Genomic DNA, 21,512 nt, shown 5'->3' with positions numbered 1-21,512 from the left:
AAGCAATCTTGTCTCCAAATATCACCCAAAACATCCTCTTCAATCTTCTCAAGCTCCTTTGTCTCCTCCTCCCATGCCCATCTCCGGGATTTCTCCAGAGCATCTGTTTTCCTTCAGAACTCTCTACCACAACCTGTCCGGCTATCTCCTACTCTGGCTACCTTCAGGTAATCCCTGAAAACTCATCTCTTCAGCGAAGCCCATCATGGCTCCAACTAATATTTTACCACTTCCATCAGCTCATTCCTTACAGTTACAACCTTTTGTACCACCTGGCCCACCCTATCAGATTGTAAGCTCTTCTGAGCAGGGCCCTCTTAATCCTCTTGTATTTATTGTACTGTAACTGTATTGTCTCCCTTTTATATTGTAAAGAGATGCGTAAACTGTTGGCACATTACAAATTCTGCATAATAATAATAATAATAATAAGCCACCGTGGCAGATGGACTTGTAGTATCAATGAACTGCGAGTGCACTGACTAGCATGCTCATAGTTCATTCACATTGCCTACAGCTCAAGAACTGTGTGCCTGTACAGAGGCATGGGCATAGAACGCTAGGCAGTGTATGCATAAGTCTGACACTGTACCTATAATACGAGCGCAATGCTCTGCAGGCTCTTGTAAGAAAAAAAAAGAAAATTTAATTAAAAAACAAACCCCTTTTCCTGAAAAAAAGGCATGCATTTATTTATTTTTCTGGAAAGGTGAACTTAGCCTTTAACCACTTGCTGACCAGCCGCCGCAGTTTTACTGCGGCAGAATGGCACGGCTGGGCGAAACAACGTTATGTAACATCGCTACGCCCTGTGTCCACCAGTGGCACACACACACGCTGCTCGCCCCTGGAGCCGATGCAAGTGCCCGGCGGTGACAAAGTATGAACAGCGATCTATCATCTCCCCTAGAAAGTCCCATCCCCCCTTCAGTTAGAACACAGAGAGGGAACACAATTAACCCCTTGATCGCCCCCTAGTGTTAACCCCTTCCCTGCCAGTGTCATTTACACAGTAATCCGTGCATTTTTAGAGCACTGATAACTGTATAAATGACAATGGTCCCAAAATAGTGTAAAAAATGTCCCATGTGTCTGCCATAATGTCGTAGTCCCAAAAAAAAAAATCGCAGATTACCGCCATTACTAAGAAAAAATAATAATAATAAAAATGCCATAACACTATTTTATAGACGCTATAACTTTTGCGCAAATCAATCAATATTGATATTATTTTTCTTTTGTTTTAGTAAAACTATGTAGAAGAATATATAGGCCTAAACTGAGGCCAAAATTTTTTTATTTTTTTATTTAAGGATATTATAGCAAAAAGTAAAAAATATTGCTTTTTTTTCAAAATTGTCCCTTTTTTTTTTGTTTATACCGTAAAAAATAAAAACTGCAGAGGTGATCAAATACCACCAAAAGAAAGCGCTATTTGTGGAGAAAAAAAAAGGACATCAATTTTGTTTTGGTGTAACGTTACACAGTCGCGCAACTGAGTTAAAGTGGCATAGTGCCGAATCGCAAAAAGTGCTCTGGTCAGGAATGGGGGTAAAATCGTGCGGGGCTGAAGTGGTTAAACAATAATAATATTGGGACAACATCATTTCAAACCAAGTCTGCAGTGTTTGTTTCTAGGCTATGTTTATACAACAGCCATTGTCACCATGCTGCAACAGAGATGGAGATCTGGCTGTCTGGGTCCTACCCTGTGTTGGAGGGGAACCTGGTAGCTCATGTTTAACACTAATCAAACCTGGATGGCATTTCAGGTGTCCTTCCTAAAGTATCAAATATAGGCATGATGCCATCCTGCTTAATGAAAAATCTGCTCCTGATATTCCTACAACCTCAAAAGATATCTTTTTTTTATTAATTCAGGATCTGAGTAGACAATGTGCTCCTCAAGTTGCGTTAGTTACAAACATCTGTTGTGTTTCCTACACCAAGACATTTATCCAAATAAAATGGCTGTATTTCCAAACACATCATAGAATCTACATCCCTTTCTTAACATTGGAAGGATTTTTTTTGCAAGGTTATCAACCTCTCACCTGTAGTCCAGCAGTCTCTCCATAAGTCGTGTTACAGTGGCAATTAATGATACACCACTTTCTCTCCATGTTTCCCGCTCAATTTTTTTTAATAGGCTGAAATGTAAACATTGCGTTAGCACAAATGCATGGGTACATTACACATTAAACAGGTTTTATCACTCTTTTTACACTGAGTTTTTTTAGATGAACAACCACAAGAGATCTCCTGATTCCAAGTGCAACATAGGTATTGTTTAAATCAGGGGTCTTCAAACTATGGCCCTCCAGTTGTTCAGAAACTACAATTCCCATCATGCCTAGTCATGTCTGTGAATGTCAGAGTTTTGCAATGCCTCATGGGATGCGTAGTTCCGCAACAGCTGGAGGGCCGTAGTTTGAGGATCCCTGGTTTAAATTGTTCTGCAGCTCCAAATTATATTTAAATGTGTATTGTCAAAAACAAAAATGAACCTAAATCATATTGCCGGATTAGTTCAGTACCTTATGATACATATATATTATCTGCCATATTACTCAAACCACAGCTCTTTTCATTAGTGAGTACACATACAGAATATACGCACTATGGTCTGTGGATACGGTGAAGTACAAAATGAAGAGATTCCCATAGAATGGATGATGATTAGAACATATTAAGCCTAAATATGATATTTTTCACAAATATGGGTCAGAAAGACTCGTTTTGCAGATCACGATCTTACTTCAGCCTTTTGGAAATGTGACTGTAAAATGAAAAATGTATAAATAGCTCAGTGGATAAACATGGCATGAAGGGAGCTGTATTCTGTGTAATATAATTATTTCCAATGATAGTAATCGCCATCTAGAGTCCATAATGCGTTTTTTTTTAAAAATGCATTATGACCGCTAGACGCCACTTATGATCGTAGAAGATAATTATAAAGTATACAGCAAGTTTCCTTGGAGCTGTGGAAATGTTTGTTACATTCATTCTGTGAATGTTTTATATGCAGACCCCTGTGCGTTAAAGTGATTGTAAAGCCGTTTTTTTTTTGTTTCTTAAAATAAAAAACATGTCATACCTACCTACTCTAAGCAATGGTTCTACGCAGAGCAGCCTCGATCCTCCACTTCTGCGGTGTCCTGCCAGCGCTCCTGGCTCCACCCCCACCAAGTGGCCCCATTGCAAGCCGCTTGCTATGGGGGCACTCGTGCGTGCTCACTCCCAAGCCCTACTCTGAGTGTCCAAAAGACAGAGTGTGGCTCAGATTCATTTCCCGCTCAGTCGTCACTGGGTCGAATCGAATGGCCAATGGCTCCAACTGCTATATCTAAGACAATGATGATTCAAAGACCAGGGAAAGCCTCGGGTCTTGTGCACATCAATGGATTAAGATCAAGATAAGGTAGGTATTTATGAAGGCCTGTGGGGGAAGCTGCATGCAGAAGGTGTTTTACCTCACTGTATAAAATGCAGTAAGATATAAAAAAAAAAGGTAAAGGTAAATATATAGAAGGTACCCTTTAGGCTGAAACTCAAGGTTAAGGCAAGTAATAGATCCACTGAACTCTCATAATGCATGACACTGGATTCACAAAGCCAATACTCCAGGATAAGTAATATTTTTTGACAGTCAATTTAAGTTGAGTGCAAAAAATATGGTCACATGGCCAAAATAGAGCAAATTAGACCCCATACACACTATTAGATTTTCTGCAGATTTTTGTCTTCAGATTTACCAAAACCATGTAGTGCAAGGGCCTGCCTGATTGCATACAAATTGACCTCATATTATATGGTTTCGGTAAATCTGAAGACAAAAATCTGCAGAAAATGTAATTTTGTTTATGGGGCCTTAAGCTGCCCATATATTATGCAATTTTCTTATTTGATTTCATTTTGATTTACCTTAAACTATGTAGTGTAGGGACCTGCCTGATTGCATACAAATTGAAAGTGTTTAGGTTTGACCTCATATTATATGGTTTTGGTAAATCTAAAGGAAAATTGTACAAGAAATTTGTATAATGTATGGCCAGCCTTAGGCTGGTGTTAAAGTGTTGTGGACTCACTAGAAAGAGCTGCAGGCATTTACTTTGCTGTAAAAGTATCTTACCTAGGATAGGGCCCAAACAGAGGAATTCTAATCCAGGAAGGCATTGATAAAAAAATGTTCTGATTACACACACAATGAATAAATACATTAAGCAAGTATGAAACTATTGATTAAAAATAAGTAATAAAGAAAAACTTCAAAAACTTTTATTTTTTCAATTCTGATAGAGCTGGAAAGGGGTTTTAATGTATGTTAGGGTCTGTTATGAGAAGGTTGAAGAGATGTTTCAGACAATATGCATCTCTCTCCAGAGAAGAGATTTTTTTTTCTTCTGTTCTGTCTGGAACCTGTTACCTTATATTGAGATAGATTCCAAAAAAAAAAAAAAAAACAGTGGTACAAAAAATCATGAGTAATAACAGTTTGTTTGAAGATTTTCTGTAATAGATCAAGGAATATCTGTTTATCCTTCGCGACATTGCTAGGAACACTAGAAATGTGATCAATATAACCCAATCTGTAATACTGCTGACTGTATTTAGGATGTTAATTGGCTTCAAGGAATATAACATACAATGAACGACACATCACAAGGCCTTTCAGCACAGTTAGTTGAACTTGTACTTTGTCCTCAGCTAATCAATACAAAATCATCTGCTGAACAGTCCATGTGCCTCAATGTCTCACAACACCAGCTTTTACCCAAAGCACTTACAAAGAAAAAAAAAAAAAAAAAAAAAAAACTAAAAGTGTTCCAAAAGTTCCACAACCAGAATGAATAGTAACCCCTAAGTGGACTTTAAAGGCATAAATATCTATACAACAAAATTAAGAAATGTACAAAGAATATTGAAAATAATCAAAGTTTTATTATACAAATTAATGACATTAAAAGTTATGGACTCTAAGGACGAATAAAAATAGGAATGTATACAAATCTGTGATAGAAACAGAATAACAGCACACGATTATATGTGGTTCTTCACTCGATGCATTTCAGTTACATTCTTTCCTCAGGGGTGTTCTTCAAGAACTCACAACTGTGCATCTGTAGTATTTTAAAAAAATATATATATTTACAGTATAAATACATGGAATGCATACGAGACCATAAATATAAAGATTTCGTCATTTAATAAATGCACTGGTTGAAATGGTGTTACAGAAAGAGCATTCCAAAGTAAAAACAAGAGGAAGGATTGTGCTTCTATAAAACGATCCTAATCACCCCATTGAGGTAAATACCTCTAGATGGAACCTGTGTTAGGCAGCCAAAGATGGCGGGTCACTCCTCCCGACACATACATTGGAAGCCGTCCAGGACTAGTCAGGCAGGAGTGCTGAGGCCAAAGAAATGGAGGGCCAGCCTAGATATAAAAGGATAGCAAGAAATAGTACTTATATAATATTATATATTTTAAACCCATTATTAAGGAAAGAATGTAAAGAACCACATATAATTGTGTGCTGTTACTCTGGTGTTTCTATCATAGATTTGTATACATTCCCATTTTTATTGGTCCTTAGGGTCCATAACTTTTGATGTCGTAATTTGTATAATAAAACTTAAAATTAATTATTTTCAACATTCTTTGTACATTTCTCAATATTGTTGTATAGATATTTATGCCTTTAAAGTCCACGTAGGGGTTACTATTCATTCTGGTTGTGGAACAAATACACTTTTAGTTTTTAGCCATTCTTGTTCAGATTATTGGATGTGGCATTATATCTAAAGAAATACTTTTCCGACCTTCCCATTTTTTCTTGTTCCATAACCACTTCAGGACCAGCATGTTACACCCACTTCGAGTCCAGGCCATTTTTTGGTGCAGTGATATTTTGACTGCCAATTATTTGGTCATGCAAACTGTAACCAAATTAATTTTATATATATATATTTTTTTTTTAGTTAAGACAGATAGAGATTTCTTTTGGTGGCTTTTAATAATTACTAGTCATCTTTTTTTTTTTTTATTACAATCTAAAAAAGAAAAGAAAAAAATCTTTAACATAAAAATGCCAGGACAGTGTTAACAGCCCCAAAGTGATCTAATTTTTGCCACACTTTTTGGAAATTAAAAAATGCCAATCTTGAGGTGGTTAAAAAATAAATTATGTGTATCCTTTAAACATCACCCACTGAAACTAAGTGCAAGTATTCCATTATTACCAGAAGAAAGTTCCCTAGAGGATGAAATTGCATTGTGTGCAGTAGCTAGATGTCAAGGATAATCCCAAAATATTAAACAGCCCAAAATCAATTCCGCAATTGTTGGTGGTCAATGGAAATAGGTTTTTTTTTTATCCCACATTCACTGGTGATCTGTAACAATTTGACTCCCCCCATCTCTACCCCCCACCCCCCATTATTGGTGGCTGGTGGCCCTTTAAGTACCAAGCCTTACATTAGATCATAAAGTTTAAGAATTGAATGAATGGATTCATTCTTTCTTCTCTTCCTCTGTTGTGAGAGTAATGGCGTGTACACACGATCGGATTATCCGGCAGACCAGAGCCCGCCGGACAACCCGCCCGTGTGTGGACAATTTGCCCGTGTGTGGCCCCCTCCACCCCCAAAGAACCTTGTCCCCATGTTGATGAGGACAAGGGCCTCTTCCCAACAACCCTGGCCGTTGGTTGTCTGGGTCTGCGGGCGGGGGGGGCTTATTAGAATCCGGGAGCCCACTTTAATAAGATGTACCCCTATCCATTCACCTGGGGAATAAAAGTGTACATAAAAAAAACACAACACAGGTTTTTAAAATACTTTATTAGACAGCTCCGGGGGTCTTCTTCCGACTTTGGGGGTATTGTCCCGCTCTTCGGTTCTTCTTGCTGGGCCTCCGCTTTCTTCTTCCAGCTCTTTTACTTGCGGTGGCCCGGTCTTTTGTTGCTGCAGCCTTCTGCTTCTTCTTGCTTCTTCCGATGTTAACACAACTCTCTCTCTGGATGGATGCTGGGACTGTCACATTATAAGGGGCAGGGTCACCATGTGACATCACTCGGTGACCCCGCCCCTTATCCCTATATAAGTTGCCGCACAACGCATCCCTGCTATTACGCCCAGAGAACGCGTTGTGTCAACATCGGGAAAAGAGAAGCAGAAGGGGGCGGCATCGACAGCTACAGAAGACCAGGCCAACGATAGTTAAAGAGCTGGTAGAAGAAAGCAGAGGCCCAACATGGAGCACCGAAGAGTTGGACAAGAACCCCGAAGTCAGAAGAAGAACCCCAAAGTTGGAAGAAGACCCCCGGATAGCGGCGATGACGATGGAGAAAGCCAGGCTCCTCCGCTAGTAAAAGAGCAGAAGATAGCGGAGGAGTCTGGCGAGAAGACCCCCGAAGACGGAAGAAGACCCCAAGAGCTGTCTAATAAAGTATTTTAAAAACCTGTGTTGTGTTTTTTTTTTTACACTTTTTTCCCCAGGTGAATGGGTAGGGGTACATCGTACCCCATACTCATTCACATAGGGTTGGGGGCCGGAATCTGAGGGCCCCCGGATTCTGTTAAGCCCCCCGCACGCAGACCCCGACAACCAATGGCCAGGGTTGTTGGGAAGAGGCCCTTGTCCTCATCAACATGGGGACAAGGTGCTTTGGGGTGGGGGGCCTCCCTTCCCCAAAGCACCCCCCATGTTGAGGGCACGCGGCCTGGTATGGCTCAGGAGGGGGGGACGCTCGCTCATCTCCACCCCCTTTCCTGACCGGCCTGGTTGCGTGCTTAGATAAGGGTCTGGTATGGGCTTTGGGGGGACCGCCACGCCGTTTTTTTCAGCGTAGGGGTTCCCCTTTAAATCCATACCAGGTGACGGGGCTAGCGAGGTGTCAATCTCGCTGATGGAAGCGGCGACATTGACTTTGAGGCGGCGACATTGACTTCCTTCACTAGTTCCGTCTACCTGGAGCCACGTTCAAAATGAACAGACTTTTCTCCATGTGTGGGCAAGTTCGTTCATTTCAAAAGTCCCGCAATAGTCCGGCGCATTGTCCGCCAGAAAAGTCCAGTCGTTTGTGGGCAGGTCCGCTCGTTTGCAAAGTCCGGCGGACCTCCGCTGCAAAGTCCGGTGGGTTATCCGCCAGACTAAGTCCGCTGGATAGTCTGATCGTGTGTACACAGCATGAGAGAAAGCTCACTAAGGTAAACAGTACTACATTTCTTACACTCGTAATCTCAGTGACTGGTCACATATATCAGTTGATACAGAGCCACTTTCAATGGCTCTGTACATTTTGCCTGTGTTCTGCTGTGCCCAATTGTAGGACTGTGCAAGGCGGGCACAAGACTGCCTACAAACAGGTGCATCCACCTGACACAGTAGGGGCACAGACCAGCTGTTTGGTTACAACAACCATTAGTAAAGTGGTCAAATGAGACTGGGCTCCAAAACATTAATGTACAATACATCCTAAAGCATCAGTGGGTTGAACGAGGTGGATGGGGATGTCCTCTCTGCTGAGCTATTGCATTCTCTGCCGTCAGAATACACTGATCAGCATTGCAGGCTATAGCCTGCGGCAATGAACAAGTAGAGAAAATCTAACAGGGTGGTTGTACAGAAGTCAATGGGTAGATCAACTTCTGTACAATCACAGTACCCATACATGGATCCAAATCCAACAGGTTTAGTAGGCCGATCCATACATGGCTGGCTTTAGGTTCACACACTAGAATACAAATAGGTTATATTAAAAATAAAGGACCATGAAAATGATGCCTGTGTAAAACAATCATTGACGGAATGACAGCACATACAGTGGGTAAAATAATTATTTAATTCCCTGCAAATTTTTTAAGTTTGCCCATTTACAAAGAAATGAAAGGTCTATAATTTTTATTGTAGGTGTATTTTAAATGATAAAAATATCAACCAAAAATCCCCCAAAAAACATGATACAAATGTTATAAATTTAATTGCAGTTCAGTGAGTAAAATAAGTATTTGATCCCCAAGAAAAACATGACTTTGTACTTTGTGGAGAAACCCTTGTTGGCAAGCATAAAAGGTAAGACTTTTTTTTTTTTTGTTGGTTACCAGGTTTGCACACATCTCAGGAGGAATTTTGGTCCACTACTCTTTGCAGATCTTCCCTAAATCCTTAAGGTTTCTTCGCTCTCGCTTGGAAACTCAAAGTTTCCGTTCCTTCCATATATATTTGCTATAGGATTAAGGTCTGGAGACTGTCTAGGCCACTCCATGACCTTAATGTGCTTCTTCTTGATCCACTTCTTTGTTGCCTTGGTGGTATGTTTTGGGTCATTGTCATGTTGGAAGACCCATCCCTGACCCATCTTCAGTGTTCTGGCTGAGGGAAGAAGGTTCTCATCCAGTATTTTACAATACATGGCCCCATCCATTGGCCCCTCAATGAAGCAGAGTCACCCTGTACTTTTAGCAGAGGAAAAGCCCCAAAACATAACAAACATGGCGAGTTGAGTTAATGCCAAAGAGATCAATTTTGGTCTCCTCTGACCACAGCGCTTTCTCCCAATCCTTCTCTGAATCATTTAGATGTTAATTGGCAAACTTCAGAGGGGCCTGTACATGTGCCTTCTTGAGGAGGGGGACCTTACGGATGCTGTAGGATTTCAATCCATGGCGGCATATTGTGTTGGGATAAGAAGAGGAGAAGGTGCCTCTAAGTGCAGTATTAAAAAAGTTTACTGACAACCAAAGTAAATTGCATTTACAAAATCACAGTGTAAAATGGGCATGTCCGATCGTCACATGTGATTCCGTTCCTGTCCCTGTGGCTCTGTCTCCATTAGCTGACCAGCAGCAAGAGAGGGGTGGATGTGATGAGCTGGCCCAGGGAGGTCCAGTCAACCAAGGTGGTGGTGAAATGCACTCCTCACTCGTGGACAGCACCAGGCGTGGTGATCTCAGGGGAGCTCCTTCATCAGAACTCTCAGTCTGAAGCGCCTTCTCTTATTATCTTGCCAGTTGGAGCTGCTTCTACTCTTTAGAATAGCTGCACCAGTGTCAGTATAGCACCCCCTATATCTCCTTGGATGACACTACTTCTCTGCATTTGAGGATTGATCTCCTAAACAGAAGCGCCCTATGTTCTATGGGATATTATGTTACCAATAGTTTGCTTGGTGACTGTGGTCCCAACTGCTTTGAGATCATTCACAAGCTCCTCCTGTGTAGTTCAGGGCTGATCCCTCTGCATGATGATCTGCATGGTCTTGTAATCCATTCCAGCCTTGTCCAGGTCTACAATCTTGTCCCTGACATCCTTTGACAGGTCTTTGGTCTTGCCCATGATTGTGAGGTTTGAATAGAAGAAAGGTTCTCTGGACAGGTGTCTTTTATACTCACAATGAGCTGTCGTTAGGAGCACCTTCTTAAATTGACATGTAGCACATGATCACATGCTGTAGCCAGTCTGTGGAAACCAGAATTATTGTTGGTCGGTAGGGGGATCAAATTCTTTGTAAAACTTACAAAATCTGAAGGGGATCAAATAAATATTTTCCCCACTGTATGAACTTAAAGTGGTTCTGCACCTAAAAAAAAAATATTAAAAGCCAGCAGGTACTAATATTGCAGTTGCTGACTTTTAATAAAATCACACTTACCTGTCCCAGGGTCTAGCGATGTCGGCGGCAGATGACGAGCGATCGCTCGTCTCGCTGCTGCCACCGCCTCCATCCTCTGTCAGGGAATCGGGAAGTGAAGCATGGCGGCTTCACTGCCCGGTTCCCTACTGCGCATGCGCGAGTCACGCTGCGCGTCTCTTCAGATCCCCCGCTGTGTCCTGGGAACTGTGTGTTTCCCAGAACACAATGGGGGGGCAGGGTGTCTGCGGGGGTCTGCGGCGGTCTGCCCGGAAGTGGGTGCAGATACCTGGATTATCCAGGTAACTGCACCCCCCTCCCCCCTGAAAGGTGCCGATTGTGGCACCGGAGGGGGGGGGATCAGATTAGCGGAACTTCCCCTGTGAAGAACCGCTTTAAGAGTTTCTCTTTATTTTTTGACAAAAAAGAACAGTAAAAAACCTTAAACTACATGTGTTCGTGTGTGGAAAAACGCAGGTAACTGCACTTAGTGTGAATGGGCCCTAAGGTGCATATTTATAAAGTGGTGAATGTGACTTTTCACTTAAAATTCACTGGGTGGTGAATCACTGTCAAACCATGTGCACCTACAAAATTTTCCTGCAGCAAATGCTTAGATTCACTGCTTTATAAATATGGCCTTTAGACTTTGTTTTGTGTCATTTTCCTAATTTAGACATTTGCACTGTATTCTTTATGCAATGCTCTTCGATCTTTTATTCCACAGCCGATATTGATTTTCCCCTATAAAACTTTGGAGTTTTTTTCCACAAAATGTGGTAATTATTTTAACTATTTACAGGTGGAGGCCAAATGTAAGGCAACTATTTCTTAAACGAGATTAACATCCCCAGTTTAAAAGCCAAGCCCTGCCTTGGTATCACAATCTCTTTATTAAAAGCCAGCATTGAGTGACTGCTACTATTGCATAAAATCTGACCTCAGCAGTGTCTAGAATATCTAAATTTTTGATTTGGAATTTTTTGATTTTGGGGACTGATGGGGATACCCATCCTATGATTCAAGTACTGGACAGCACCGACCACTATGTTTAACATTACCACTGCTTCATCAGGATTTTTTAAGTTTACCTTGGGTAAACTAAGAAATAACACAACCCAAGTATTAAATTCTTACAAGAGTAGAACTTTTTATATGCTTCTATTTTTTTTACTTTTCTAATGCAGGCCATCATCCACTTTCCCCCATCACATAATATAATTTCAGTCTATGAATGAAATAAAATTAGTAAATAGGGTCTGGATAATTTTTCAAGGCGTGTTATGTACAGGCATGGGAACTTCAACATTGATAACGGACCGTTAACAGCACTATAAGTAGTATTATATACCATGTACATACATTCAAAGTTTACTACCTGTTTAATTAAAATATAATACAATCGTGAATACAGTCTCAGTTTTAAGTAATATATATTTTTAACAGTCTGCAGCAGGTATCCAGAGTTGCCAAACAATTACTGAAGCCATCACTCCTTTCTTGCTTTACAAGATTTTATCACAGGTGGCAGCTGCACTAAATGTACTGCTGCCAACTGCTGCCCACATAACCACATTAAGAGCTGATTTCTTGAACAGGCCTAAAAAATGGCATGGCTGCCCTTCATTAGATCGGTGTTGGACTTTTTACTGAATGGTTATTTAGGTAAATACTGCCGCTGCTATTATTATTACTTACATACAGGCTAGCAGTAAATGAATACATGGTGGCTGTAAATGAATATAACTTGCTTGAACAAAAAGTTGTATATAATACAGTGGCTTAGAATTAAACGTTAAAACCGATTTCCCAAACTACATCAACATGAGACATTGCATTTCTGTGCCTCTCAGTCCATCCACAGAAAAGTCTTGTTGTCTAATCCATAGTTTATCAGACAGGATGCAGGCAATGCAAACAAAAAGGCTTATTTATTAAAATAAAAATAAATAGCCATTAAAGAAAAAAAAAATAGAGTTACAAAACAGCAACTTTTTTGACACACAGGTAGAAATATGTGTTGGTTGGAAAGTAAAAAATTAACACTGAAACTGGTTTTCATTTCATTAAAAAAATCCACGTTCACTCTGAATTCAGAATTGATGAAATACTGAAAAGTGATGAAAGATCTTCAGTCATATAGAAGCTCATAGCACATTAAAAGCGATAAGTATTTTATTGGAGATTAACAGCAGCTTTCTATTCTGCGAATTAGAGGACGCCAGAAGCATCATACAAAGCAAGTACAGAGAAGCAGCATCAATCACAAGCATTCTCTTCTCTAAATCCTGAACGAGAAAAGCAAAAAAAAAAAAAATACCTTCACTATACTCATACAGGACCATCCTTGATGGTACAAAAAAAGCACAACTGAGTTCGGGATAAAAAAAAAAAAAACATGTAAAAAATACTACATGCACAGTCATACAGTACTGCTAAAAACAACTCATCAGTAATACACAGAAGTTTGAGTGATGACAAACAGCATATTTCTTGGCAATTTAAACCAACACAGAAAAAAAAAACATAATGAAGCATCTGTCTGGTACTTTTTATACCTTCTCCAGTAAACACAACATGCCAACTCACCACCCACACATAAACCTCTCATTCTCTTTCATCAATAAACTACAACCCAACAGATCCTGTGGTTACATTTACAAAGATGAGCCATATAGTGATGAGACTGATCTGTAATAGAACATTGACATATCTAGTTCACCTGCTCCAAGTATAAAAATTCAAGTGAATTACATTTTCAGGATTACTCACATACTGTTGAAGAGCTCCCGGTAGGTTTCGTCACCTCGTCCTTCAGACATCAGGCTGTCCAATTTGTCAATTAGCTTTGCTTCAACCTCAAAGAGATACATAAAAGGTGCTTTGTTTTATTGTGCAGGAATTCCTCCAGGGCTTAGTGCCCTCTGTGTGCTTGGCTAATCAGAATTCAGTATAGGGTTGTCATAGGTCACACTGTCACCCGTGTTAAGCTGCCACAGATCCACAAGAACGTTCTCAGGGATAACTGTCATAGAACAGTGTGACTTTAAACTACAGGCTGAGTAGCAGGAGCTGATACTGCTGCTAACGCAGCTCGCTATATATGGATTCACACACAAAAAAAAGTGCAGCCCAGTTAAATTGCCTTAATTTTTCCTGCAGGGTTTCATTTCATGCAAGACATATTCTGACACACTCCTTCATTACTGGATTTTGGAAACCTTTACCCAGTTTCTGCAGCATTATAAATATACCAGCATCCATGAAAAAAAAACATGGTATAATATATGATATTTATACAGTTAATTGTTCTTAGGTCAGCAGATATTTGTGCCAGAAATAGAGTTACACGATTTTTTATTTTACCAATGAAACCCGATCAACGAAAGGTGATCAACAAAAGGTGATTTATATGTGCTGAAATGTCTGAAAGCACTGATATACAGTATTTACTTGTGCAAAGCTGCTAGTAATGACATAAAAGATAAATGCAGAACTTAAGCTCTCACCAGGACAATGTTCTGGGACCATTAGACTGTATAATAACATTATCAAAAATGATATATATTTCTATGTATTATCCAGAACAGACATATTTCTTAACAAAAACAATAAAAATAACAGGCATGCATATCAATGCTACAGCATTCCACATATATAAAAATACTTTTAATATAAGGCGGTTCAAATACTTAAGTACACATTTATCAACACAGTATTTCATAATTGAGCAATACCCATTAGTGAATATTTAACACATATTAGGTTTGGTTCACACCTATTGAGTTTGCTTTTGATCCATTTCTGCAGTGCATTTTGCATTTTTTGAACACCCTTTTTTTTGGAAAAATTTTTATGCGTTTTGCATTTTTATGCTTTTTTTTGGCCGCCAAACTGTTGTTGGGTGGATTAAAAAATGCAAATTGTGGCAAAAACACACTATATGCTTTAATGCAGCTTCTTCATCGAAGTCTATTGAACAAAAACACACCGTTTTGCTTTTTAAAAAAAAGTCTCTGACCCTTCCCTAAAAATGCAGTGGTTGAAAAAGCATAGATGTGAATGTGTCCCATAGGAAACTATGTTAAATGGACTGTAGTGCAATTCTGCAAAAAACATTAAAAAGTGCATGGCATGGGTATTTCAGGTACAAATCAGGTACAAATTTTTGGCTGAAGTGATACCTGAAACAGACCAGAAGACGCACAGAACACTTCTGCAATTTGGACCACGGCTGTGTGAACCGTCTCCATTGAAAACCAGTCACGCGAAGTGGATGTGAAGAACACCGCATCCAATTTGCATCAGTGTCGATGTTTAAAAACTGTTCTGAAGCAGCAAACACTGACTGTATTCTGTAAGTATGAAAAACATACTGAATTACAGAATCTATGCATTCAAACTTCTAATTTATTGCCATATAGCAAGCCAAGAAATGTACAAATCACCCTTTTTCCAGCAAGAAATGGTGGATTAAATACAGGGTCCATTTAAATGGTAGCTTTCTATCAATCACAGAATTAGTGAATGAATACAAGTTATTCTGAGCACCCAGAAATTATGTCCTTTACATAGCACAGTGCAATTGTTCCAATATCAAGCAGACTATCGAGCATCAGCCCAAGGGTTAATGACATTGCTCCTGCACAGAAATCAAAGTCATTTATTCTGTGTGCGTTAAACAATGTTTCAAATCGATGTTCCTATGGAGCAGCATGATGGTGGGTGTATAGAAATGGTCTGAGACAGCAGGAGAAAAATCGAGTGGGAGCTGCAAAAGTACTTGGAACACTTAGCAAGTCTCTGAGCTGGAAAATAGGAAAACGTACTCGTGTGTCAAGAACATTTGGCCTAAATAAATGCATGAAACTTTATTCTGACATGATATCGCTGGGCACAGTTTAATAAAAATGCTTATAAGCAGTAAAAGCATGTTCACAAACTGATGATTTTAGTACAGTGTAACTGGCGAAATGACTAGCCACACAAACACTTGCTTCATATGAACCTCTGCCAGAAATGAAGGGCATTCTGCAGTTCTGTGGAACATGCAGAAACCTCCCCATAAAAAAAAAAGTATATATATATATATATATATATATATATATATATATATATAAATCACAGACCCCTATAGTGGAAGTACCTCATTGATCATTGCTGGCATTACAACATAAAAAAAAACAAAAAACAAATTGAGTTTGTACTATTTTTTGATTTCATCCTCAATCCAACTTTTATATACCAATGACTTATTCCCGTGAATGGTAAAGGCCCGTACACACGATCAGACTTTTTGACAACAAACATGCAAATTAGCTGTTTTGGAGCAACATCCGACAGTGTGTACGCTCCATCGGACAAACTTTTTCGGTTTTCATCTGACTTTTGTTGGCTGTGCGAACGGACAAACTTTCTAGCAACAAAAGTCCGATGGAGCAAAGGCCGATCGTGTGTACAGAAAACCATCGGACTTTTGTACAAAGTACAAACACGCATGCTCAGAACCAATGCAAAAGATCAGACAACAATACAGAAGTTGAACAAAGGTGGCGGTAAAGAGCAGAAAAACCACATGATTTAGTGAAAGTTGGTTGAAAAAGTCCTGCCGTGTGTATGCAATACAAGTTTTCGGCCGACGCCCTTTGTACAAAAATCCACGGAAACGTTTGTACAAAGTCCGATCGTGTGTATGAGGCTTAAAAATGATAGGGATCAGTAATCCTACCTCAGGTTCATCTCAGCTGCCAATACTAACAAAAACACACAATTCAAGCCTCACAATCAGCAAATGGTCATTTTATCTACAGCTCTATATAGTCACCTAATAGATTTCAGTTTCAGAAGATCATGCTTACAACGTCAAAAGATTCATAGAAAATAAGCTTGAAAACAAAATGTTATTAATTCGCTTCTAATGTTAGGTACCTGTTTAAAGTTGCCACTTCGTCTTTGCTCCCAGTCCATCATGTCATGGAAAATGGGGATCATAACATTTCGCAAGTCTGGTTGAGGTATCAGAGTTACCTCCAGAAATGGACCAATTAAGGCTGGGATAAAGTGCAACTTGTATTCACCTGTGGAAAAACACAAGAGGTCACAGAAAACAATGCTGCTACTTACTGCAACCTACTAATAAGTGGCTTGTATAGCATATACACATCTCCTAAAAGTGAATGATCTTTTAAATGTCAAAATCATTATTGCCATGCTAAAATCATTCAGTGAACTGAAAATGCTGTCCAGGATATATTACTATTATGCTAAAGACCAAAAAGCCTATTTTATATAAGTAACTTATTAATATTTTTAATTAATATAGTGTTCTTATCTTGTAGCACTGTACGAAGAATATTTTTGTAACATGCAACATGTTCCCACAGCTGCAGCCACTTCTTGCTGCCCTCTCTCCCTGTGACAGCAGTACGGGGAGACGTTTCCCGCACCCACTGTCACTATTTAAAAAGAGCACAGCCATGCGGAGCTCCACCTACAAAGCCATGTCATTCATTCACAGAGTTCTGTAACTGAAGAAACAACCTTTGCGGCTGTCAGCTTGTAGTTCTCTTGAACTACCATGGCGCTGTTGAGCACTCTGGTAGTTCATTGAGTCTTCCTATCAGTGTGAAACTGCCTGGCCGTACGTCAGACAACTTACACCGACAGTCTTCAGGAGACCAGCATGGCATCAGCAAACTGCTGAACTCTGGTGAAATGCTTTCCAGGCTCCTAAAAAAAAAAAAATATATATATATATATATATATATAGCATTTTTTTACCTGCAAAAAAAATAAAAATTTAAATTTTTTATTTTTAAACGTAAACTTATCCTTTAAAACATTTTCAACACATCAACGACTAGTGCACTCAATGGCATAGCAAACAATGACACTGAAGCGTTCTAGAGCAGGGCTCAAAATTTAAAATCCAGAGCTAGGCCTGAAGAGTTACTCGCCACCAGTTGCCCCACCCAACCCCACCCCAAATTCCGCCTCTAAACTCGCCCTCGCAAATTATCTCATAATTATCTCATAAAATTACATTGTTAAACGTTTTATGCAGAATTAAGTTACAAAAATAAATATTAACATCAACAATGTTATCAGTGCAGCCTATCAGTGTTCATCAGTGCAGCCTAACAGTGCCCATCAGTGCAGCCTAACAGTGCCCATCAGTGCAGCCTAACAGTGCCCATTAGTGCAGCCTAACAGTGCCCATCAGTGCAGCCTAACAGTGCCCATCAGTGCAGCCTAACAGTGCCCATCAGTGCAGCCCCATCAGTGACCATCAATGCAGCCCCATCAGTACCCATTAATGCAGCCTCAGTGCCCATCTATATAGCCCATTAGTGCCCACCAAACCAATGCAACCTATCAGTGCCCATCAATGCAGCCCCATCAGTGCCCATCAACACAGCCTCACCAGTGCCTATCAACGCAGCCTCACCAGTGCCTATCAACGCAGCCTCACCAGTGCCTACGAATGCAGCCTCACCAGTGCCCACGAATGCAGCCTAACCAGTGCCCACGAATGCAGCCTAACCAGTGCCCACGAATGCAGCCTAACCAGTGCCCACGAATGCAGCCTAACCAGTGCCCACGAATGCAGCCTAACCAGTGCCCACGAATGCAGCCTAACCAGTGCCCACGAATGCAGCCTAACCAGTGCCCACGAATGCAGCCTCACCAGTGCCCACGAATGCAGCCTCACCAGTGCCCACGAATGCAGCCTCACCAGTGCCCACGAATGCAGCCTCACCAGTGCCCACGAATGCAGCCTCACCAGTGCCCACGAATGCAGCCTCACCAGTGCCCACTAATGCAGCCTCACCAGTGCCCACGAATGCAGCCTCACCAGTGCCCATGAATGCAGCCTCACCAGTGCCCATGAATGCAGCCTCACCAGTGCCCATGAATGCAGCCTCACCAGTGCCCATGAATACAGCCCATCAGTGCAGTCTATCTCTGCAGGGGAATAACAGGGAGGTGAGCAGGCTGGATCACAGAAAGGATCACCCGCTGTGATACAGCTTTGTATCTGAAATGCCGGCCGCTGTCAAACAAAGTCCTGCCTCCTGGACCGACTCCCACGAGAGACGTCTCACTACTTAAATTTCCTGCCATTGAACCAGAGTGCTGTCTATCATTGGAGTTGGTCCAGGAAGTGGCCAGTGTTTCAGATACAAGCTGTGTCAGAGAAGGAGCTCCCATCTCTGTGTGATCCGGCCAGCTCTCTTCTCCCTTCCCCACCATTTCCTGGCTTTGCTGGGAGTATAATCGGCTCCCTATCAACCCCACCTGCTGGCGACACCTTCCTGCTGTGGCTCCACACTCACCCTAGGCTAATTTACACTTGCCAAATGCGAGCAGGCGAGTGAAAGTTTTGCAGTCAGGCAGGCCCTTGCACTACATGGTTTTGGTAAACCTGAAGGAAATCTGACAACAAAAGTTGGACAGTGTGTATGGGGTCTAAGCCTATACCAAAAGCAAGTGGGTGAGGCTGTGGTCAAATAACCCAGATGACTCCTCAATGGCTGATGTTGGGACTATGGCAGGAATAGATGTGAACAAGGAGGCAGGTATATCCACTCTGGTAACTGCAGGGGACTACACACTTGTCTCTGCTTGCGTGACAGAGGATGAGGAAGGTTTAGTAAGCCAGTCCACCACCTCCTCTGCATTGTGTAAATGGACAGGATGAGCAAACTCATTAAACAGAGGACATGATGCCCTGCCTGAGGACTGACCACCACATCCACCTTTGCCTGTGTACAAATTTGTTGCTGGCCCCCTTACAGTGCCAAGGGAACGTCTGCCTCTCCTTGTTCGCTTCCCAGCCATCATTTGGAGGGAGGGGGCGGTGCTTATAAGCAAATTTAAAGAAGAAGTTGAAATCTGTATGTAGATGCACTTTAATCAATGTAAAGAGGTATACTTTAATTTGAGTACTTACACTACACAGACACACCATAATATACTGCAATATAATGTGCCAAATGTACAGTGATGCACAGAACTATATAACGATAAACTGGCAGTAACACATGCAAAACAATATGGTGTTAAACTGGTAGTAACACACACAGAAGTAAATGGCGATAAACTGGCAGTAACGCAATCAAATAGATGGTGTTCAATCATCACTACACTGAGGCTATCTGAACTGCCCCCTACTCTAGCTATACACTAAAGTCAGGATTACCGACACGGTCTCACTACACTACACTGAACATATATGAGCTAGCTGTCCCTACTCCACACTAATGTATTTATGAATGACACATTCTCACTACACTACAGTGAAAGTATCTGAGCTGTCCCTACTCTAGCTGCACACTATGCAAAGCTGAATGATGGTCCTCCTCACTACCCTCAAACTATCCGTAGACACTAAACTAATAATCTACACTGACAATTGAAGCAAAATAGCACAGTGTAGCCTACTAATTGACTAATAACACCAAACTGAGCCCTGTTCTATCTCTCTCCATGCCAAAATTACACTGAAAATTGCTGCCAATGAAAGAAAACTTTTATACTGTGGGACGGGAATGAGCCATGATTGGATAAAGTCATGACAGTGTACAATCATGACTGACAGTGCTCTGTGCCCTGATGGGTCTGAAGCTTTCACTGCACTGTTCAGCGCCGTAATGCATTGTGGTCGGTTCCGTTTGTTCGCTGAGCACCCGAACAGCAAAAGTTTGGCCCGACCTTATTCTAGGGCCGAACCGTTCGCCCATCCCTAGTGGTCATTCAGTAGGGAATTATACATGTATAAGTACATACCATATACACATACACTTCATGGGGAGTGTCTCTGCCAGAGGATAATTCTGAGAGAGATTGGGCGAAGATTACAAAATCCTATAAAGATGTAATACAAGAAAATATACATGTATAAATATACATTTATATATATATCTCAGTCATAATGTATCAGCGAGGCATAAAATGCATGGGGAGCAAAGCAATCTCTCAGAGCTCACCTTATGAAGGGCATATACGTGGGGGGGGGGGGGGGGGCTACAAAGGCACCTCAAGAGGGATCAGACAATTATACAGGTATCCAATTCATCCCTGCGCAGAGAAAACTTCTAAAATGAAAGATGGATTCCTTTAAAGCCGTGTATCCACACTAGCCACAGTGATGTATATAGGTAAATGTGAAAGGGTGGCCTTACCATCCACATAAAGGACAAAGTCCTAGGACTGCAGCAGCCATGTCCATGTTGCAAAACCCCCATTTATGTGTGGCTCCTGCCTGGCAATGCCCACCGGCCGATTGGCGTGTGACATCACCGGGCCTGGCCATGCAGAGCGCATGCATGAATACGGTGCATGCGCAAGGTCCCCTGAATGGGCGTCCACACTGAATATGGATAAAGTCCACACCATGTGTTGGTCATGGAACAGCGAGAGGGAGAACCGTAACTGCAGTCTCCCTCTCCCTATGGATCCACATACCCGCCAGGGCGAAGCGAAAAACCGGAACCACCGCGCCAGAAATGATAGCATAGATGGGCAAAAACCCTATGGCGGCCATGACGGTAGATGGCATATCCCGCCAAACGGCCAAGATGGGGGATAGCACCATGCATGAAAGAAAAATACAGAAACAAAATCATCAAAACATAGATATTAATAAAAAATCATATCAATTAAATATACTATATATTTGTATATAAGCCTTTTTGAGCCACTACCACTGAATTGGAACCCTGCATATCATAACAGAGAGAAAGAAGAAATAGAAAAAGAAAAAAAGGAGGGTTAAAGTTGTCTCGATGAAGCCTAACGACTAATTGAAAGATTGCATATGTGTATTACATATGTTACAGGCCCAGAAATTACAGACCCATAATTTTTTATA

The 21,512-nt window shown here is 41.0% G+C and overlaps 1 protein-coding gene across 2 annotated transcripts in view; it reads right to left on the bottom strand.

Moving 5' to 3' along the window:
- DOCK4 (dedicator of cytokinesis 4) overlaps positions 1-21,512 on the bottom strand; it is a 490,280-nt gene that overhangs the window by 113,177 nt on the left and 355,591 nt on the right. Inside the window, exons 31-34 of one of the 2 annotated variants that reach the window (XM_077469314.1) lie at positions 16,568-16,716; positions 13,412-13,497; positions 4,136-4,162; positions 2,055-2,150 (exon numbers count right to left, since the gene is read on the bottom strand). In XM_077469314.1, the coding sequence (XP_077325440.1) occupies positions 2,055-2,150; positions 4,136-4,162; positions 13,412-13,497; positions 16,568-16,716 (358 nt within the window). The remainder of the gene's footprint in view (positions 1-2,054; positions 2,151-4,135; positions 4,163-13,411; positions 13,498-16,567; positions 16,717-21,512) is intronic. The other variant, XM_077469315.1, reaches the window with a different exon arrangement.

Source organism: Lithobates pipiens, unplaced genomic scaffold (genome assembly GCF_037356315.1).
Source record: "Lithobates pipiens isolate NorthernLeopardFrog02 unplaced genomic scaffold, aLitPip1_a1.2 Scaffold_8, whole genome shotgun sequence".
Taxonomy (NCBI): domain Eukaryota; kingdom Metazoa; phylum Chordata; class Amphibia; order Anura; family Ranidae; genus Lithobates; species Lithobates pipiens.
This window is presented reverse-complemented; position numbering and strand designations above follow the sequence as displayed.